Below are 21,652 nucleotides of genomic sequence, written 5' to 3' on the forward strand. Positions count from 1 at the left end.
AAAAACAGGAGACAGTCTCCAGGGATGAGCTCCTGGGGCCGCTCCAAAACGCGGAGGGTTACTACCCCGAACAAGGGTAGTGGGGCTGGGAAGCTGAACCCCGGTCAGGTACCTCCAAAACCGGGGAGGATGGACCTGGAAAGGTCCGTCCACTCAGGCAAGACGGTGGTAAGTGGTTACGGCAGGCTGAAAGTTCTCAGCCGCACCGACCAGGGAAATAGAGAGGGATGACGCCTCCTGGACCCTGGTCAAGAACAAGAGGAAACCGAAGACGTCAAGGGCCAAAAAGAAGGCCCAGGCGAATGAGGGCAGCAAGAAGTCTAGGGTAAGTGCCAATCGCTCCAGGGCGATGCCCTAGTCATCACGGCGGACGAGGCTAAGTACTCGGACGTCTTGAAGGAGATGAGGAGTGACGTCAAGCTCGGTGAACTCGGCGCCGACGTACGTCGAATAAGACGTACCCGGATGGGCGAGATGATACTCGAGCTGAATCGGGGCGTCTCGCAAAAGGGCGCCGCCTACAAGAAGTTGGCGGAGGAAGTCCTAGGCGAGACGGTCAAGGTGAGGCACTCACGACGGAGGTGAATCTAAGGGTTAAAGACCTGGACGAGATACCTGAAGTCGAAGAGCTCGTCACGGCACTGCGGCGACAGTGTGAAGTGGAGACGCCCACCGCAGCCGTTCGGCTACGGAAAGGTCCGGCAGGGACGCAGGTAGCATTGGTTCGGCTATCTGCAGCGGACGCCTCCAAGGTAGTCAAGTTAGGGAGCGTCAAGGTGGGATGGTCGGTATGCCCTGTGCGCATATACGAGCAACCCGAAGTTTGCTTCAAGTGCCTGGAACCGGGGCACAAGCAATGGGACTGCAAAGGCCCTGACAGAAGCAATCTCTGCCGACGCTGCGGATTGGAGGGACATAAGGCACAATGCTGCACGAACCCTCCCAATTGTTTGATTTGTTCCAGCAAAGCTGTGAACAGCAAGCACCCCATGGGGGGTTCGATGTGCCCGGCGTTTAAGCGTGCTGCAAAATCAAAGTGCAGGTAAAGCAGCTGGCTTGCTCGGCTTCGCCCGAGTGTTTGGTGTGCGCAGGTTTAGAGGAAACGGCGGAACACGTGTTGTTCGTGTGCTTACGTTTTCGCGCAATGCGTGACCACATGCTTGCCACATGTGGTCTGGACACTACCCCGGACAACCTAGTTCGGAGGATGTGTAAAGACGAAGTTGGCTGGAACGCCGTTTTATCGGCTATCGCCCAAATCGTCTCGGAGCTACACAGAAGGTGGCGCGTGGACTCAAGGATGGCTAGTTCAGGCGCAAATAAGAGGTGGTCCAAGGGATCGGAGTCGGCTTCATGGGTCATACCGGTGGTCATGCTCTGTGGTCGAACTCGATCCTTTTATCGAACAAGTGGCCGCGCGAAGAACAACATGGTATCGTCGCTTTCGCGGCGTCGGTCAACCAGGCGGGTTCCGAGCCCGAGGACGGAAAGGGGTCCTCGTCAAGGCTGGGGCAGGCGTAGGCACCGCGTCGGCAAGTCCCTCTGTGTGCTGGCGAATAGGCCCTATCGCAGAAAGGTCAATTTGGGGTGCACGCGGCATCATCATTCCTGATACCAGTCGTGCAGAGGGAAGCAGGCGCGAAGTCGACCCTTCCCACCTTCCGAGGACATAGGGCGTGGTAAGGCCACCTGGAAAGCCGGCAACGCGCTGGCACGATACCATGGTGTTCTTCTAAAAAGCGAGTTACGATGTTCGGTGCTGCAAGGACACGCAGCTAACCTCGAGGGTGCGTTGTGCACTGGCCCCCCTTTGAAGCATTACTTTCTGGTTGTACCGAAGGGACTATGGGCTTGGCGGCAATGGAAACGGTTTAGCTGGTCGGGATGCAGTCCTGCCTCCCTCATTGGAGGTGACCCTCACCCCGCACTTCCCGGCCCACCCAGGATGTCTGTTGCGCAGCTTCCCCCTCCATTGTTTAGGAAGAAAAAACACACACACACACACACACACACACACACACAGACATCACCTCAATTCGTCGAACTGAGTCGATTGGTATATAACACTATGGGTCTCCGGGCCTTCTATAAAAAAATTGTTTTTGGAGCGATCATATAGCCTTTACCGTATACTTAGTATACGAGAAAGGCAAAAAAATACAAGAAAGGCAAAATACAAAAAAAATGCCAGTCACGTTGGATGGAGACGCATGGTTGATAATAGGTTACAGTCAATTGGTTATGCCTCATACAAATTCTTAAACAGCAATGCGACTGTTCTCCATTTCGCGGTAAGATGTGTCGAAATATCTTAGTGGTAGAATATAGTTTTGAATGGGAAAAAGGAGATCCAAATTATATTTCAAAATCTAGTGGGATCACCATATGAGCGCAGTACAATTCGTAGTTGCTACTCCGTGATTGACTAGAACTTGCGAAATTGCACAGGAATCAATTGAATTGGAGCTTGGGTTTTAGCTATAATTCTCAATGTGCAAATTTCGGAATTTCAACGCGTTTTACTGTTTCAATTACGGCGCCAGCCACGTCCTTACGGTCACCAAGGAAAGGATGTATTATTAGTTCAATTCTCGTTGTTACTAGAGACCGAGTATACCTCAGCATCTCCACGATCGTCATATGATAGGATATTGTGGTACATATGAAGGGATATATAATCTGGATTCACTTTGGTAAGCGATGCGATCTAGATGGGAATATATGAGTGAGGATTAGAAGTACTAGAGTATTGAGAAAGTATTAATGTGAATTCTAATGGGATTTTTTTTACAATTAAAATTTAAATGCCATTGGATTATAATACCACGCACACGTCTACCACACCATCGCTACCCGCACATCAACCTCACACATTCGTACTTGTATGAGGCCTGCACGAGAATAGCGGCATCCGTATACGGGTACAAATGAATACCAATCTATGTTTACATTTTATTTACTGTAACAGGCAGCTTGTAATAGCAATTCTATATTTGGAATCAAGCTTGCTAGCAATGAGAATTTGATTTGCAAAAGATTGAGTTATATGATTAACGAAATTATCTAATAGGAAATTGGAAAGGGCTAGGGGCTTATGAGGCAGAAGCAGCGACACAAGACTAACAAGCACCCTTTAAAAAAATCTAGTGGGACCACCCTATTGCAATAAACTTCAAAAAAATGCTTTAAAAAAAACTCAAGGTGAAAATATCTTTATCCTGATTAATTCGATAAAGTCGATAACAAACACTGAAGAAGTTTTCAAGTAGGAAACGAAATACGTATCTGTTTGTTGATACATAAAAAGTGAATAGTGGAAGTAAATGGAAGAATAATAGTCTTTTAATCTTTATCCTCCTAATTTCCCAGCGTGGTCCCTCGTACAATGTTTGTTGGGCAGTGGTCATAACGGGAGACTTTAACGCCTGGGTAGTTTACTGGGACAGCCTCAAGGAGTTAGACTTTACTAAGGTGGTGCAGATCAGTGCTGCGTACCACTAGTTCTCTCTTTACTCTCCTGCTGATCTTATGCAACGTAAATAGTGACGTCACTATTTGCGTTGCATAAGAACAACGGGAGAGAGAAAGAGGCAACTAGTGGCACGCTGCGCTGATCTGCACCACCTTAGTAAAGTCTAACTCAAGGACAGCCTCACCAACGCACTATGGGGAATCAGGTGGCCGAAAATAAAAATATCGAAATTCTCCGATTCGTAATTCCAGTTAACATTCTAAATGCTTATGTTTTGAAGCATTAAGCCCCAGAATGTCAGCACCTTAAGCCATATGGTTATCAAGATATAGGCATCGGAACCAGACACTTTTAGTTCTTGAAAATCAATGCATCATTCAACTGCCAATATCTTCGGCTACCATTGGTTTTTTTTTCCAACTCTTCAAAAAGTTTCAGAAAGTTTGTTTCGTGGACTTTCGAAGAACGGGTAGCTTGTGGGAAATAGGAAGTAACACATTCAAATACGACCCGATGAAAAAAAATTTTTTCATACAAAAATAGTTTCTCAAAGTTTCGCTTGGGCTGCGAAATGGTGAGTTGACATCCGGAAGGGGGCCTAACATAGCTCTGGTCCTCACAAGTTCCAATACTCACGCTTCCACGGGTCTTCCGATGACAATTGACCGCCCCTTAGCTGGCGTACTTAGCTGGTAGTGCAGCCTGGACACTGTTTTCCTTCTGACATCAGCTAGAGTGAGAGGGTGCGTCCTGTGGGGTCTGCCTAGGATGTGGGGTTCGACAGTGGGCTCTGTTGAACTGCATGTGTCCCCAAGCAGGCCCTATCAAAGCGACCGTGTGCCGCTCAAAGCGCACTAGCCTAGTCCTGTTGTTGGGTGGGACTTTAAACAACCGACTGAACCGACTGATCGAGCGTCTGTCCACCAAGGAGGTGCGGCTCCAACAGCGACTGTTCTGAAATCCAGTAGCTGAGTAAGAAATGCTATTCCATGGAAGCTATGTCTAAGATGGCAGTCCCATCCCGGTGGATAGGGAACCTTGGGTCAACAACCTACAGTTCCCGAAATGTCAATTTGTTAGAGATTCCGACAATGAAAGAATACGGAATTAGGAACATGGAACGTTCTAACTCTAGCCCAGCAGGGTAAATTGGCACAACTTGCCAATGAGGCACGTCGCATGAAGCTTGAGAACCTGGGACTGAGTGAAGTCCGTTGGCCAAACTTTGGAGACCACAGAACGCCGCCGGGACAAGTTCTGCTATACTCTGGTTTACGAGGTGAACACGCTCCCCGGCATCGCGGAGTTGGCTCCCTACTAAGCGCTCAGGCACACTCTGCGCTTATGAAGTGGGAACCTATAAGTGAAAGGATAATCGTTGCCAGATTTAGAACACGGGTCCGAAACCTTACTATAACCCAATGTTATGCGCCAACCGATGCTGCCGATCTGCAAGACAAAGAGAACTTCTACAGTCAACTCAATGCCGTCGCAGATAGAATTCCGAAGGTTAAATCAAGATCTGTTTGGGCGACTTCCATGCGAAGATCAGATTCGACAACTCGAACCATGAGCGCATTATGGGTCGCCATGGTCTCGGAGAAATGAGCTAAAACGAAGAGCTGTTCGCAGAATTTTGTGGTAATGGTGATGGTGATCGGGGATCGCTCTTCCCTCATCGACCGGTTCACAAGGTCACGTGGGTCTCCCGTGACGGCTTTACAGAAAATCAAATCGACCACATCTGCATCAGTCGAAAATGGAAACGGAGCCTTCTTGATGTACGGGATAAACGTAGTGCCGATATCGTGAGTGATCATCACCTCCTGATCGGCGAAATACGCCTGCGCATTGCACGGATTCGTCGGCAGGAGGAAAGAGTTTGACGACGATTCAACACACCTCGACTGGAAGATGCCACTGTGAAACGCTCCTTCATTGAAGAACTGGAGACGCATGCTGCAGATATTCCGGAAGGTGGCAGCGTGGAAGACCAGTGTACCGCCATCAAGAATGCCTTCATCGCCACCAGCGAGAACAATCTGAGCGAACTACGCACACAGAGAAAACAATGGATCACCGATGAGACCTGGAGGAAGATAGAGGAGCGAAGAGAAGCAAAAGCCACGATAGAGCGATCAAAAACCAGAGGAGCCAAAGTCTTAGCCCGTCAACGATACGCGGCTCTTGAAAAGGAAGTAAAACTCTCATGTCGACGGGACAAGCGAGCGTGGGCAGACTCTCTGGCCGACGAAGGAGAGAGAGCCGCCGCAACCGGGGACATTCGCCTCCTCTACGATATCTCACGACGCTTAAGCGGGGCGAAGATGAATGCAACGATGCCTGTGAAAGACGCGAAAGATCAGTTATTGACCGACCCAACTGACCAGCTGAAACGCTGCACGCTGCATAAGCACTTCGAACAACTTTTTCAAGTGCCAGCCAGGCCATCACCACCTCGGCATGATCTGCCTAGGATCCGACGTATAACACGCGTCAATACCGAAGCTCCATCACTGCTAGAGATTCAAACAGCCATCCAAAGCATGACCCCATGACATCCGCTCAACTACTGCATCGTTTATTTCGTAATATCTGGGACACCGCAACTTTCCCGGTCGACTGGATGCAATGTAGCGTCAGGGGACCCACTTTCCTTCGATGGGACTCGAACCCATGACCCTACAGTACGCTAGACTGGTGCTTTAACCAACTAAGCTACGAAGGACCTCCGTCGGCCTTCGCAACCTAGCGGCTACTGAACGAGCTCGAGATTCCCAAATTGGACGCATAGTCAAATCACTCGCAATCCATTTCTCAAGCCAATACTTCCACATGTGTATAGTACACGTCCACATTAGAGGAGCGTGAGTATTTAGAATGCCTGGCGGCTATACACATTCTTCATCAGCAACTGTACTGATCAAGTGAGGTTGTGTAAGCTATTTGCCAGTCGGTCGTCAAGCTCAGACCCGACCGCATTGCGTAGGCAAGAGCACGCAACTCAGGTTCAGTTCAATCAAAGTTAATTGCCTATTTCCGGGGATTGAATAAACACCTTAATAAAGAAAAAAATCCATGTCGATATCTGGTCAGTCTGATAGATATCCGGATAAAATTTGACAAATATTTGTCATTTATGACAAACAGTGGACTGCGGGCTTTAACATTATAAAAAACAATTTTGAAGGAGTGCTACGCATTGCTCCCGTTATAGTTATAGTCAGCTTCATCTGTGCATGATCCATTGACGAATAAGAAGCGTTATCGAAAGCTTTTCCGATATCCAAAAAAGAACAAAGTGATATTTCTTTTGCCGAAAGAGCTTTTGCACTTTAGATACCATTGTAATACAGTGCCGTAAACTGGAACATAGACAGTGGATGTTTGATCATGTATTTTAAGTTGATATAATCACTCAACAGTCAACACATTTTTCATAGTTTTTAACAAAACTGATGAAAACTAATGAGCTTGAATGATCTAGGATGCGTCTTATCTCCTTTTTGCTACTATTGATATAAAGATAACTTTTACTAGGCTCTTTCGCAATTCCTGATCATAATATCTGGTTTACAGTTCGTCTTTGAGTGATAAAACGGCCTACTTTTCCATACCAACGAAATGGGTGCTTTAATGAACATTATGCAACTCAAATGGGTTGCATAATATTCATTATGACACTCATTTGGGTGCTATAATGAAAAACTAACATCAGAACAGTAGTTACATGACTACATTTTGCTGAATGAGCTTGGGTAAGTGTTCAAATAGTGTATTCTCTGCGTTGCGTAATACATGCAATAGTTTGATGGACATGACATCAAAAATTTCCAAAGGCAAGTACATCTATTGCTTCACGGCTTATCGAGCTATGCAATGTGGCACGGTAACATGGGATCTGATTGTTCTCTGCAGCAACATAATTTTTGGCAAGAAGGATCATGTGGAGTAAATTAGACTGTACAATTTTGGTCCAAATTTATCAAATTAAAGTCCATTTTTCGTCGTTGCAAAAAATAGCGTGTGCAACTCGTTGCAAAACTCGATTTTTTCAGCACTCGTAGTATTTATCGGCAAGCCTCGAAAAAATCACCTTTTTGCAACTTGTTGCACTAACTTCTATTTGTGTCTTTATTAACGAGACTTTCATAAGACACAAAAAAACTTTACTATCACACCAAATTTTTTTCGCCGAATTTCAGCAAAATTTTGCTGAATTTTGCCGAGCTGAATGATCAGCAATTATTTCAGCAAACATAAATTACTGAAATTTTCAGCAAAGTGAACTGTCATTTCAATTGACAATTATTTACTGAATTATCAGCAAATTCTAGAAGTTTGCTGAAAATTCAGTAGGTTCGGATTCAACAGCATCATGCTGATACTATTCAGCAAAATATATCAAATTGATGACATATAGTGTTTGACCCACGCATAATTGTTTTCCAAAATATGGATTGTTTTTTTTTAGTTTTTTATAACGAAGATTTATTTGCCTGACATTGATGTAACAAAATAATATGCATCATATAGCATTAAAAATTCAATAATATTCCAATTTTCGTCAGGATCACCAACATTGTACGACTTGCACTGGCTGAAAAATATTTAATATGATTACACATGGATATTCTCAACTTATCTTACATATGTTATACTTAATAAATAAGATATAAAATACTTACATGTTCTACAAAAAGGAATTATATGTTCAAGAACAGCAACAAAAATCGATGATTATCAACTTTGCAATGGAACTAAAAATGGCTGGTTTTTATGTTTGACATGAGTCGGTGGAAATTGCTGAGCAATCAGCAGATTGGAACAGTATACTGATTTTCAGCAAATTCGAATCAACTTGCTGACTTTCAGTAAGTACTGAATTTACTGGTTGTTTTTCAGCAAACCAGTTTGCTGAAAATCTTTTTAACAATTTGGTGTGTAGGCTACATGAAGATGAACTCTACTGCCGTTCTACGCATAATTGTCCCATGTACATAGGGAATCCCAGCAAACATGGGACAAATATGCGTATGACGGCAGTCTGTCGTTACCTTGAAAATCTCAGTTGACGACGGAATCAATACTCCTTCGCCAGCATTGCTGGAATTATTTCGTCCGGTCCTGCAGATTTATCAGACATTTTAGTTGTTCTTACTGAACATCTTTGACTTTGAAACGAACCACTTGTTTTTAAGTCTACATACATAATCGATCCAGGAAAATGGATTTCCATAATCAACTTTAATATTTCACCAGATTTTTACTGAGAAAAATCCATTCTTATTTTTCAGATTCCCTAGCTGATTCGTATGATCTTTTGCAAGTAAGTACCCTCTGAAGTCTCGCAACTTCTGGAATATTGCCAATATTTTCACACGTTTGTACCGTGTGTCTTATACGTGTAAGTGTCGATCACATGTAGGGTAAGACGGTATAATACACCCCCTTATGGCAATACCTATGAAAGCTTTTTATTTTCAACTTAATTTATGCAAACTTTGTGTTATTTGGTAGTTCAACAAGTCACAAATCCATTACCTGTGAGTAGTCATGTAAAAATATTACTGAGAACACGTAATAAAGCTTTGTTGAAAAGTCGTGAAAACTGGATTTCAAAAAGTGCTTGGGCAATACGCCTCACCGTAATCAAACACGTTTCATAGCCCTTAATTAGTATTTTATATATCCCAAAATAATTGATTTGATTGATTTCGCCGCCTCCAAGAATATGGCCATTCGCAGCACCTACTTCCAACACAGCCTTCCGTATCGGTACACCTGGAGATCACCACTGCAGACAGAATCACAAATCGACCACGTTCTGATTGATGGACGGCACTTCTCCGACATTATCGACGTCAGGACATATCGTGGTGCTAACATCGACTCTGACCACTATCAGGTGATGGTTAAACTGAGCCCAAAACTATCCGTCATCATCAATGTTCGATACCGACGACCTCCGCGGTACGACCTAGAGCGACTGAAGCAACCTGATGTCGCCACTGAATATGCGCAGCATCTCGAGGCAGCGTTGCCGGAAGAGGGTGAGCTTGATGGGGCCCCTCTTAAGGACTGCTGGAATACAGTTAAAGCAGCCATTAACGACGCAGCGGAGAACAACGTCGGGTATGTGGGACGAAGTCGACGGAACGATTGGTTCGACGAAGAGTGCAGACAGATCCTGGAGGAGAAGGACGCAGCGCGGGCGGTCGCGCTGCAGCAAGGTACCCGGCAGAACGTGGAACGTTATAGACGGAAGCGGAGACAGCAGACCCGCCTTTTTCAGGAGAAGAAACGCCGCCTGGAAGAAGCGGAGTGCGAGGAGATGGAACAGCTGTGCCGTTCTCAAGATACACGCAAGTTCTATTAGAAGCTCAACGCATCCCGCAAAGGCTTCGTGCCGCGAGCCGAAATGTGCCGGGATAAGGATGGGAGCATCTTGACGGACGAACGTGTGGTGATTGAAAGGTGGAAGCAGCACTACGAGGAACGTCTGAATGGCGCTGAGAGTACAGGCAGTGAAAGTCAAGGCAGTGGAGGAGATGACTACGTCATTTCAGCGGACGATGGAAGCCAACCAGCCCCCACCTTGAGAGAAGTTAAGGATGCCATTAAACAGCTAAAGACCAATAAAGCAGCTGGTAAGGATGGTATCGGAGCTGAGCTCATCAAGATGGGCCCGGAAAAGCTGGCCACTTGCCTGCACAAACTGATAGTCAGAATCTGGGAAACCGAACAGCTACCGGAGGAGTGGAAGGAAGGGGTTATATGCCCCATCTACAAGAAAGGCGACAAACTGGAGTGTGAGAACTTTCGAGCGATCACCATCCTTAATGCCGCCTACAAAGTGAAATCTCAGATCATCTTCCGTAGTCTGTCACCATTAGTGAACGAGTTCGTGGGAAGTTATCAAGCCGGCTTCGTTGACGGCCGCTCGACAACGGACCAAATCTTTACTGTACGGCAAATCCTTCAAAATGCCGTGAATACCAGGTCCCAACGCACCATCTGTTCGTTGATTTCAAGGCGGCATACGACAGTATAGACCGCGTAGAGCTATGGAAAACTATGGACGAGAACAGCTTTCCTGGGAAGCTTTCCAGACTGATTAAAGCAACGGTGGATGGTGTGAAAAACTTTGTGAAGATCTCGGGCGAAGCCGCCAGATCGAATCGCGCCGGGGACTAAGACAAAGTGATGGATTTTCGTGCTTGTTGTTCAACATTGCACTAGAAGAAGTCATGCAGAGAGCCGGGTGTAACAGCCGGGGTACGATTTTCAACAGATCCAGTCAATTTATTTGCTTCGCGGATGACATGGACATTGTCGGCCGAACATTTGCAAAGGTGGCAGAACTGTACACCCGCCTGAAACGTGAAGCAACAAAAGTTGGACTGGTGGTGAATGCGTCAAAGACAAAGTACATGCTTGTGGGTGGAACCAAGCGCGACAGGGTCCGCCTGGGAAGCAGTGTTACGATAGACGGGGATACCTTCGAGGTGGTCGAGGAATTCGTCTACCTCGGATCCTTGCTAACGGCTGACAACAACGTTAGTCGTGAAATACGAAGGCGCATCATCTGTGGAAGTCGGGCCTACTACGGGCTCCAGAAGAAACTGCGGTCGAAAAAGATTCGCCACCGCACCAAATGTGTCATGTACAAGACGTTAATACGACGGGTAGTCCTCTATGGACATGGAACGTGGACTATGCTCGAGAAGGACTTGCAAGCACTCGGAGTATTCTAGAGACGGGTGCTTAGGACCATCTTTGGCGGTGTGCAAGAAGACGGTGTGCGGCGGCGAATGATGAACCAAGAGCTCGCCCAGCCCTATGACGAATCCATCAGGTAACTAAAGGCAGCTAAAGCCGGAAGGTCACGATGGGCAGGGCATGTTGCAATAATGCCGGACAGCAACCCTGCAAAGATGGTGTTCGCTTCTGATCCAGCAGGTACGAGACGGAGTGGAGCGCAGCGAGCGACATGGGCAGACCATGACTTGGTGAGCGTGATGACTTGGTATGCGAGGATGTAGAGATGCGGCCTCGAACCGTGTATTGTGGCGTCAAATTGTTGATTCAGTGTTATCTGTTTAGATGTAGACTAAATAAATTAAAAAATGAATGCGGCTACATTCCAGAATTTAGATTAATGAGACGAAAACGAAAAACGAAAGGTTTTGGGAGCAAGATTCAGAAACACCAATCTAATAATTCTAATAATTTTCAATAGTAAACTATTGATTTGTGCTCTATTCTCAAACACTATTTTTTTTACTTCCCTCTATCAGTTTTCACCGATGAATCCGGTTTATTAGTAGCATATGTTCAATTGTATATTTGGTAAGAAGGGTAAACGGGTAGAAGAGAATGACCTTTGAATGACGCATTTTATGGGCAAAATGGCTCAACACGTGAAATCTGTCAAAAAATCGTTTTTTCTACATTTTTAACGAATAGATTATATAAAAATTATCGGAGCTGTAACGTAAATATTACAACCAGTACTACAATTTCTCAATTTCAATAAGAGATGTCACGCGATGTTTACATATCTGTTCCTTTCATTCTCTATAGAAACGCGGAGGATGAGAGGCATGCTACAAAAACCTCAAACAAAACTTATTCTGTGACGGGGCTTGAAAGTTTGCAATATCTGCTTTATTATTGTATTTATTATCACTTTCAAGTCGGTGGATTAAATTAATAGATTGATGTATCGGCTAATCATTATCCTTTGCATATATCTATTCAAATAATTTAGACATTTAAATTTCATCCTTTCATGACTGCATTTCATGCGAAATTGATCAAAGAACCCATGACTCTTCCATTTGGTCGCCTGAAATAGAAAGAGACGCTTTACTCTCTGTCATATATGACGATCACGACCTCTTGCAGTACTGATTGACACATTTCTCAATTGGGAGTTCCTTTAGCTCGATCGATGATGGTTAAAAAAGTTGCTGCTCATTTTGATACGATAAGATCTATAATATTATGATGATGTGTCTAGTTAGGGAGCATCCATAAATTACGTAACGCTCAGAGGGGGGGGGGGGTGACAATCCATACAAAAAATTCCAAAAATTCATACAAAAAGTGTGACATAGGGGGGAGGAGGGGTTGAAAATGGCCAATTTTTGCATTAGGTAAGTAATGGATCTTCCCTTATGAAAATGTAGTTGTTATTATTATTTTTTATTTATTACTTATTTTTCACCGGGATTTCAGCAATTTGTTAAACTTTTACCGAGATTCGCACAGCTGAGCCCACGCAAACATGTTTTTTGCTGAGATTTCTGTCAAAGTTGCATAATATCAGCAAAAATGCCCTAGATTTTTTCTTTATTAACGTGATTTTTTAATATCAATAAGTTCATCACATAATGCCTCCGAACAAACACATTTAAATTTAACTTTTCAACATAGTTTTAAAATAATTAGCTCGTGTATACCAAGGGCATGAAATAATAAAAATTCCAATTTTTATTTCATTTCGAAACACAAAAAAGTCTGTTTTTCTGTTAATCAAAAATTGTCAGAGCAAGATGGGTCAAACAGGGGGGCAAAATGGGTCACCTTTGTGTTCTACAATCAATATTGATTTTATTCGCGATATTAAACTACACACAGATATATACTGCCGTTATACGCATATTTGTCTTATGTTTGCTGAGATTCCTATGTACATGGGACAACTATGCGTATAATGGCAGTATAAGGTCTATAAGGGGCCCTCCTTAGCCGTGCGGTAAGACGCGTGGCTACAAAGAAAGACTATGCTGAGGGGGTGGCTGGGTTCGATTCCCGGTTTTCGGATTGGAAAATTGTCTCGACTTCCCTGGGCATAAAAGTATCATCGTGCTAGCATCATAATATACGAATACAAAAATGGTAACCTGGCTTAGAAACCTCGCAGTTAATAACTGTGGAAGTGCTTAATGAACACTAAGCTGCGAGGCGGCTCTGTCCCAGTGTGGGGATGTAATGCCAGTAAGAAGAAGAAGAAGAAGGTCTATTGCCAATGATTTTATTGAATAACTAGCAGATCGGACCCTGCGTTGCTCGGGATCAAAGCCTTGCTTTTCAAATGTCAAATATTGCAGCACCGCACTCTAGATCGATTTATGTACAACCCAAGTAACATTTTAAGTTTCGAAACGCTCTTGAAGACCATTACTTACTCTTCAAGAGTGTTATACAACCAGAATAAAACCAAAATGTTACTAGGGAATCGTATTAAATTTCTTCACAACTCATCAACTTGTATATTTATAATTTTCCCGTCTAAATGCATGTCTTCATTCCTGACGGATTCTGCTTATCTACGTAGTCGTACGTCAACAGCTCGTATAGCAGTCAAAGGGCTGATACTTATAGTTATCTAACATTAAAAAACTTTTCGTAAATCGGGAAATTCTAAAATTCAACTGGGTGTTGTGTAAATGTCCTGTCCGTTGTCTAATACTAGGTGTTAAGTATTCAGTCTTTATGACCTCTGGTCGAAGACAGTGATTCTGTCTATTTTTTTGGTCTAGAACATATCCCATGGGAAATCCCGAAAGTACCTTTAAGAGTACGTTTTTCGCTTAAGCAGCTCAGTGAAGCTGATTAAGCAAAGAACGTACTCTTAAAGGAACTTTTGATTACTTGGGATGTAGTATCACAGAAAAAGCTGTTATTCTATATACATAAAAATGAATTTCTGTCTGTCTGAACCTTATGGACTCCGAAATTACTGAGCCGATCGGCGTGAAAATTTGTATGCAGAGGTTTTTTGGACCGGGGAAGGTTCTTAAGATGGTTGGAGACCCCTCCTCCTTTGGAAGGGGGGGGGGGGGGTCCCCATACAGATGAAACAGAAATTTCTGCATAACTCGAGAACTAATCAGAGGAAAAATCAATTTTAGCCGAAACGAAGTTCGTCGGGTCTGCTAGTATTAAAATAAAATAAAATTGCTTATTCTATCCAACGTTAAAGAGTCCCCATTGCATATGATTCCCTAATGTTTCGATACAGTTTGAAATTACCAGTACCCAATATATTTTCAATTAGCCTTTTGAATTTAAATATTCCGACTTTATAGATTCAGTGAGCAAAATTTCGTTCATTTGCATAGGCTTTTTTCACATGCAAATTTCGGTATTTTTTCCAAACAAAAACATATATGACTAAAGCAACTCTCAGATTTTTTCACGCCGAATTGAAAACAAAATAACAATTCTACCACAATAGTTATCCAGTGTTATTTTTCTATGATGAATGCTACACAGCGCTGTAGACTTCAAAACAATTCATTCACAAATTCAACTACTAGAAAACCGGATTGTTGAATACCTTATCTATTATGGCTGATAGAGAACTATTACTTGGTCAAATATTCAATCACTAGCACAGTGGGACAAACATCCTTGAAACAATAATACGGACAATGATGCGTAGAACAGTACCAGCATAAGTTATTTAGAAAATGGGTAAAAACTAACGTATTTTAACGTATTCAAAATATATTGTATAACGGTTTGATGGGTTTTATTTAAACCCAAATCAAAAATGCAAACTACTTTACAACCATTCAATTTTGCAACTAGATTTAATCCACCAACACCAGATTCAACAACAATTTTATTCACTGTCATCATACCTACCTCGTTCTCATCTCAAACAGCAAACAGCAGCATCAATATGTACTTACTTGCTTGATTCGATTTTAGCTATTTTTCTCCCCAGACTTAAACCACTCAACAGAAAAAAAGATGCAGACAGAGGCTCTTCAGATTGTTTGATCATGAAAGTTTTTTTTTCGCGATTTGTGCCACAATTTTGAAAACATTGTATGAAATTGAAATAAGCTACGCAAGGATGTGGCTCGATCGATAGTAGATCGTCTCGTGTGAGAGATTCACTTTCTTTACTTAGTAGGGTGATAGAAAATGTGAGACGTGATACATGTTTGGTTTTCATGATTGCTACGTACAATAGTTTGCTTACAAGTAGTTATTCCAATTTCAATAACAATGTTTTATGATTCGACTATTGTTTTCATTTTCAAATTATCGTGCTTTGGCATGGGTGCTACCTCTGTGCTACTCTCTTTTTCCTTAAAACTAATTCAACAAATTCAACAAGTTTTCCAACCTGAAAAAGAATATATGGAAGTGCATTCAAAAGGAAATGAAAACAAAGACTCGGGTTCAGTAATAAAGAATCTTATATTCCGCATATTTTCTTTCCATTGTTTTCACTTGACTTGGTCTGCCCAATCGCAAAATAAAGAATACTTAATGAAATTTGTTCCTTAATGCTGGGTACATCGGTCCGGCCATCCGATGATTAAAACTGAAGTATTTTAAAGCTGACAAAAGTAGCATTTCTATCTTTTCGGTAATCTATGTACCGTGATGGAAGAAATGCATTCTCACGAATGAATTGTTTTGGATCAGTTTGCACATCAACACAAGGCCTGGATACTGTGATACCTCTAAATTAACTTGTTACAATATGCCATTCATTGTGTCTGTATGCGAATTACGTCCAGTTTTATTTGTACAATAACAATTTTGCTTCACTTTGAAATGATACCTTCAGTATGCTGCTGCCCTCTATATCATACAAATAGTTTTACGCATTATATTCACTTGTCCGATTACCAACTGAACAACAGAAATGAAAGTTAAATTAATTAAAAAATAACGCTTTTCTACTGCTATTAACATCATCCTTCTTATGAATGAGAGTAAATTGTTCATATATATAGATATTTTAGTATGGTACACGTATTTACAATATTAAATCATCTCGCTTTCAGCAACGCAATTACCGTCCATCACTATTTGTTTGTTAGCTTATTCGCTTTTCTATCGATTAACAGTAACAGTAGCATCGCAACAGCTAGATTTTCCACTTTCACCTTTGTGCCTTTGCGTGTCTGTACAAGTAATGTGAATTGTTCAGGATGTCCCGTACGCGTATGGGCTGCACAATTATCAATTCTTTTGATTTCGAATCTAAGATCAAACCTAGAGTTCCATATCACAGAGACCACCCGCCGAGAACCACGAGTTTTTGACATTTCTCTAAACAAGTTAGTTTTCCTCTAAACCGCGATTTTTTTTTGTTTCGATTACAAGCGTTTCAAATACTTATGTGAGATTCTCGGATTTTCTGATTTTTAACGAGAAAATTGAAATAGCAAATCACATAGCCAACGGAAATCAACTCCAATTGTTATACCAAAGAAAAATGATAATTATTCAACTGGAAATAAATATCACTTCTCGTCGTTTATCGTTTCTGCAAACGCTCAAACTGTGACCGATTATAGATATTTAAGTTTTTTGGGATCCTGTGCCAAATCTACTCTAAAGCATGTGTGAATGTGATGTTTGAATCTCTCATTTTGTATTTATTGTTCATCTCTACCTAACATACTCACTCCAGAGTTATATTTTAAGAAATGAGAGAAAATACACGATCTGGTAGCACCCTGGCCAACGTTCGAAATAAATATTCTTATGAATATAAAATTTTCATCTTCCTTTTAAAGGATACTACAGCACAACTTATAAAAAAAAACGAGCAACAATTTCTCTTCAGCGTATTGATTAGCTTTTCCGGTGTATGTTTTGTATGAGTTACTCGTCGATGGGAAACGATAGTAATCTGATGGCACGATCCACTCGATTCGAATGATAAGGGGTGGAATGGACATGGATGCAGAATATCAAAACCAGGTAAGGATCGCGGATCGCCGAGGTGGACTTAAAAGTGTTACCACCTTTGTCGCCGAAGATGTAGATCAAACAAACTGAAAGCACCTTCATCTTGCTGTTGAGCTGCAGCGGCATGATGGTAATACGATTGCTGAATCATCTGCTGCTGCAACTGTTGGTGGTGGGGATGAGAGGGATGGGTCATTGGGAGATTGGCCGGGTTAAGGGCGGCTGCTGCTGCAGCAGATGTAAGTAAGTGTTGAGCGGTTGGAGTCATGAGAAGGTTCTGTTGTTGACTTTGATGTTGCGTCAACTGTTGCTGTTGCTGCTGAGAAGAGGCGGAGGATGATGAGGACGCATCTGAAGTAGATGATTGGTGTTGAGATGCGGAAGGCGAACGTGATCTCGCAATAGATTGCTGTTGTAACTGTTGTTGCACCTGTTGTTGGTGCTGGTGGATTTGTTGATGTTGCATCTGTTGCGCACTTTGCATCTTCTTTTGATTGCGTTCTATCTGAAGCTGTAGCTCGGCTGTTGCGGCAGCTGCTGCAGCTGCCGCCGCAGCCATTGCTACTGCTGTATTGTCATTTCGAAGTGAGCCGTAGCCACTTCCTTCGCTAGAAGCACTATCGTATGCTAAGTTATTACCTTCTGCGGTGTCGAACTTGCGTTTCCGGTTATCCTTTGGGGTTGTATACGGAGCGTATCGGGGATCAGGCTGCTGTTGTAGTTGTTGCTGTTGTTGTGGCTGTTGAACATTTGCCGGCTGCTTTTGCTGCAGATTTGGAATATGGAAATTAGACATGTATTGGTCGGTATATAGCATACCATTACTAACATTCTGTGCCACCTGTTGGGCTTGGGGCGTCGCTTGCGGTGGTTGCTGTTGCTGCGGTTGTTGCTGCGGTGTCTGCTGTTGGTTAGCAGGGGTCTGTTTATTGGCAGCATTATTAGCAGCATTGGTCTTGTTTGCTGCAGGAGTAGGAGTGGGTCGAGACCACGTGGTCTTACGGTTGCTCCTGCTTGCCGGCGGCGGAGATGTATCTCGTTCGCCCTGTAAGAACTTCAGGTAACTTCCCATGAAGCCCTTTGATTCTTTAGGTGGAACGTTGAACTTCTTAGGGGGTGCAACACCATTATTTCCCGCGGCACCGTCATTGGAAGCACCCTGCTGCTGTTGATTCGGCTGTTGTGTTTGTTGCTGCGGTTGCGACTGCGACTGTTGCTGCTGAGAATTTGTTCGCGAGTTTTCTGTAAGAAATCCAAGTTCTTCCTCTATATTTGGGACTACAACCTTATTGCTGTTGTCAACATTAGAAGAAGGTCGTTCGTCTTCGCCTCCGCGACCAGTACTACTATTATTGTTATTATTGCCAGATGTAGCCAAACTAGTGCTGTCCGACGCACTAAGCAAAGTGGTATATGTTGGAGTGTCGAGATTACTGCTGACAGCTGCTGCGAGAGTATTGCTGATAATCTCATTTGGTATTAAAGGAATCGGACCATGGAAAGCTGGATAGTAGATCGGATGGGGAGGAGGAATGAAGGGCGTGGAGGGTGTTTGAGGTATAAAATTACTATTTGCGAACATTTTTGTGGTTCCAGCCGGTGGTGGTGCCAAGTTCCACCGGTCAAAATCCAGCGTATTACTGTTGTCTTTCGAGTTTGCTTCACTACCAGCACCACTTGTACTTGTCTGACTACTGCCTGAACCCAGCGAATTTCCAGCATTCGAAGTTATCGTCGTATTTACATTGAATTCCCCATTTGCCACGCTTGCCATCGGTATGATTCTGGTGGGGGTATCCGACTTTTTTCGTCTCGACTTAGATTCAGTCTTTTCAGGCGTTACTTGCGGAGCAACTTGCCGTTCAGGGGTTGGAGAAATGATGCTCGGTTGTTGAAGATTTTTCACTATTGTCATCGGATCATTTCGTTCCGGCTGTAGCCGCTCATTTGCATTACGATTGTTCCAATGACTTAATGAAGGAACCTGAATCGGGGGTACATGTGGCTGTTGTTGCTGCTGTTGGGGAAGATTTTGTTGCTGGGGTTGTTGAGTGCGTGTTATTACAGACGAATAGGCCACTTGCTGTTGTGGTTGTGCTTGTTGCTGTTGTTGCTGCTGTTGTTGTTGTTGAGATTGTGGTTGGGGTTGTGGCTGTCGGGATAGATTCGACGATGGAGAACGAATCGCCGCAGTTTGAAGATTTGACGAATGCTGGGTATGGTGTTTCGGGGATGATAGCGCATTACCCATCGGGCTGTTGTACATGGGATAAGCTGGACTGGACACGTGTCCGATCGGGGAAGCTTGAGAATGGGTAAGATTGGGCGAAGATGGGCGCCTCGATAACGTCCCAGAGCTACTACTGTAATCGGAAGCTGCTGGCGATGGAGGCATATTATGACGAGATAGTGAAGCATTCGAATACTGTTGTTGTTGCGGTTGCTGTTGCTGCTGCAGCTGATGGGACTCACGTTTGTTGATGCGACCGTAATCAACGGACTCAGCGCTGCTACCAGATACGCTCAACTGATTATAATTAGATCTATAGCTATTAGAGGCACTGTTTTGTTGATATTGCTGCTGCTGATTACTACTACTGTTACTATTATTCCTAGAAATATTACTATTATTACTATTGTTATTGACACGATTAAGGGGACTATTTATTTTAGCAGATGTCGCCACCGAAGCGGATGTAGAGGAAGAATTACTACTCGCTCGTCCGTTGCTATCGGTGATCGAGTAGCTAATTGGTGAGGACTGGGGTTGGTGACTAATTACAGTATGTTGGCCATCAGTTTTTATCGTGGCAGATTGGCCACCTCCACCTCCTCCTCCGCCACCGATTGATTTCGATTGGTTAGAGGACTTTTGTACAATTTTGTCACTATTTAGTGCCGTCGGAGGCGATGCAGCCGAAGGTGGTACTAAGAAACTATTCATCTGCAGCAGATAGTGCGCATTGTGCTGAAGTTGCTGCTGCTGGATCTGATGTTGCTGTTGCTGCTGCGTCTGCAAACCTGCCGATAATAGCCGGGTTTTTGGATCAGTCAAACTGGTGACTGCGGCGGCTGCATGATGGGCATTATGATTGCGAGCCGCGTACACAATGGAGGAATTCACGAGAGGCGTTTGGGATGGTATGATACGGGATTGATACTTTTGTTCTTTTGCCGGGGGAGATGCTAGGGAAGATGAGGAATTGATGGAACTGGAGACAGGGGTAATAACAATGCAAGAAGATGAAGAGGTCTGCTGAAGCGAAGACGAACTACTGCCTGAACCGGAGTTGGACGACAATGACTTACTAGTACCGCCGTATTCCATTTGTTGTTTACTGGCTTGCTGCTGTTGGGTGGAATAATTTGATAGAGATTCGTTCACTCCACCATACTGCTGCTGATTGCTGCTGGTGTTGGACGAAGCAAAGTAGTTAGTACCGGCTTTGGCTGCACCTGCACTGCTGTTTCCACTGTTGACTGCGGGTGAAGCTGATCGTGCTGACGCCTTGCTTGCCAGCTGGGTGTTGAGTTGGTTCAAGTTGGTGAAATGTGCGTTGAAGTTCTCGTACGTAGAAGTAGTGGTTTTTGATGGCGCCGATGTAACGGGGTTCGATTGGACGACATTCTCGTGTGGCATAATGCCGAAAGGACTTGGGTTGCCTTGCCAGGAGCCACTGGTTGAAGCGGAGCCGCTACTTGCTGCACTGGTATTAGATGTTTGCTGTTGTTGCTGTTGCTGTTGCTGCTGCTCGTAAAAATTGGCGACTTGAGCAGCAGCCGCTAAGGTTTGTTGTGTAGTGTAGTTGTCCCGTACAGTTTCGGGTTCGTTAACTTGCTTTACTGCGGCCTGGGCCTGCGCTTGGGCCAACACCCGATGCTGGTTGATGGTCGAGCTGTAATGAGCAGGCTTTGGGTTGGCTGCGGGATGGAACAGTGGAGTGAACACTGCATCGTAACTGACTCCCGGCGTTGATAGAAATCCTGTTGGATTGAACGGGCCCGACGAGGTCCCGAGCGATGTTGTGTGGGCTGCTTGTAGCAGTAGTTGAGATGTGGTCGATGGCGCACCAACGGTGGTATTGTGAGCAGCCAATCCGATACCGCCAGCTGCGGCTGCCGTCGCAAGGTGGTGATGGAACTCACCACTGGCTGCGCCCGGCTGACGGTTATAGCTGTACGACCATGGACCGGATGGATCCATCTTAGGCAAAAATTGAATTTAAAATTGAAACAAACTCACGATACGGCTGTCTCTAGCTGAACGGCTTAGGTGACACGCTGTCCCCTCCGATAATTCATTCGTACAATCTCTGAGCGACACTGTTCCGTAGACAATAGGACTCTTCATAAGAGAAACCCAAAGTCCATCAATCGTGAAATCTGAAAATAAAATGAAATAGAAAAACGTGTTAATCTGCTGTTTATATTTTATGTTGAGTGGTT

At 43.8% G+C, this 21,652-nt stretch overlaps 1 protein-coding gene across 8 annotated transcripts in view; it reads right to left on the reverse strand.

Annotated features, from left to right (window-relative positions):
• LOC134227513 (putative uncharacterized protein DDB_G0271606) overlaps positions 1-21,652 on the reverse strand; it is a 441,623-nt gene that overhangs the window by 9,040 nt on the left and 410,931 nt on the right. For 7 of the 8 annotated variants that reach the window (XM_062709066.1, XM_062709061.1, XM_062709064.1 and 4 more), the window contains one exon: positions 17,846-21,589. In XM_062709066.1, coding sequence (XP_062565050.1) covers positions 17,846-21,410 — 3,565 coding nt within the window. In that variant the 5' untranslated portion in view covers positions 21,411-21,589. The remainder of the gene's footprint in view (positions 1-17,845; positions 21,590-21,652) is intronic. The other variant, XM_062709065.1, reaches the window with a different exon arrangement.

This window comes from Armigeres subalbatus, chromosome 3, assembly GCF_024139115.2.
Source record: "Armigeres subalbatus isolate Guangzhou_Male chromosome 3, GZ_Asu_2, whole genome shotgun sequence".
NCBI lineage: Eukaryota > Metazoa > Arthropoda > Insecta > Diptera > Culicidae > Armigeres > Armigeres subalbatus.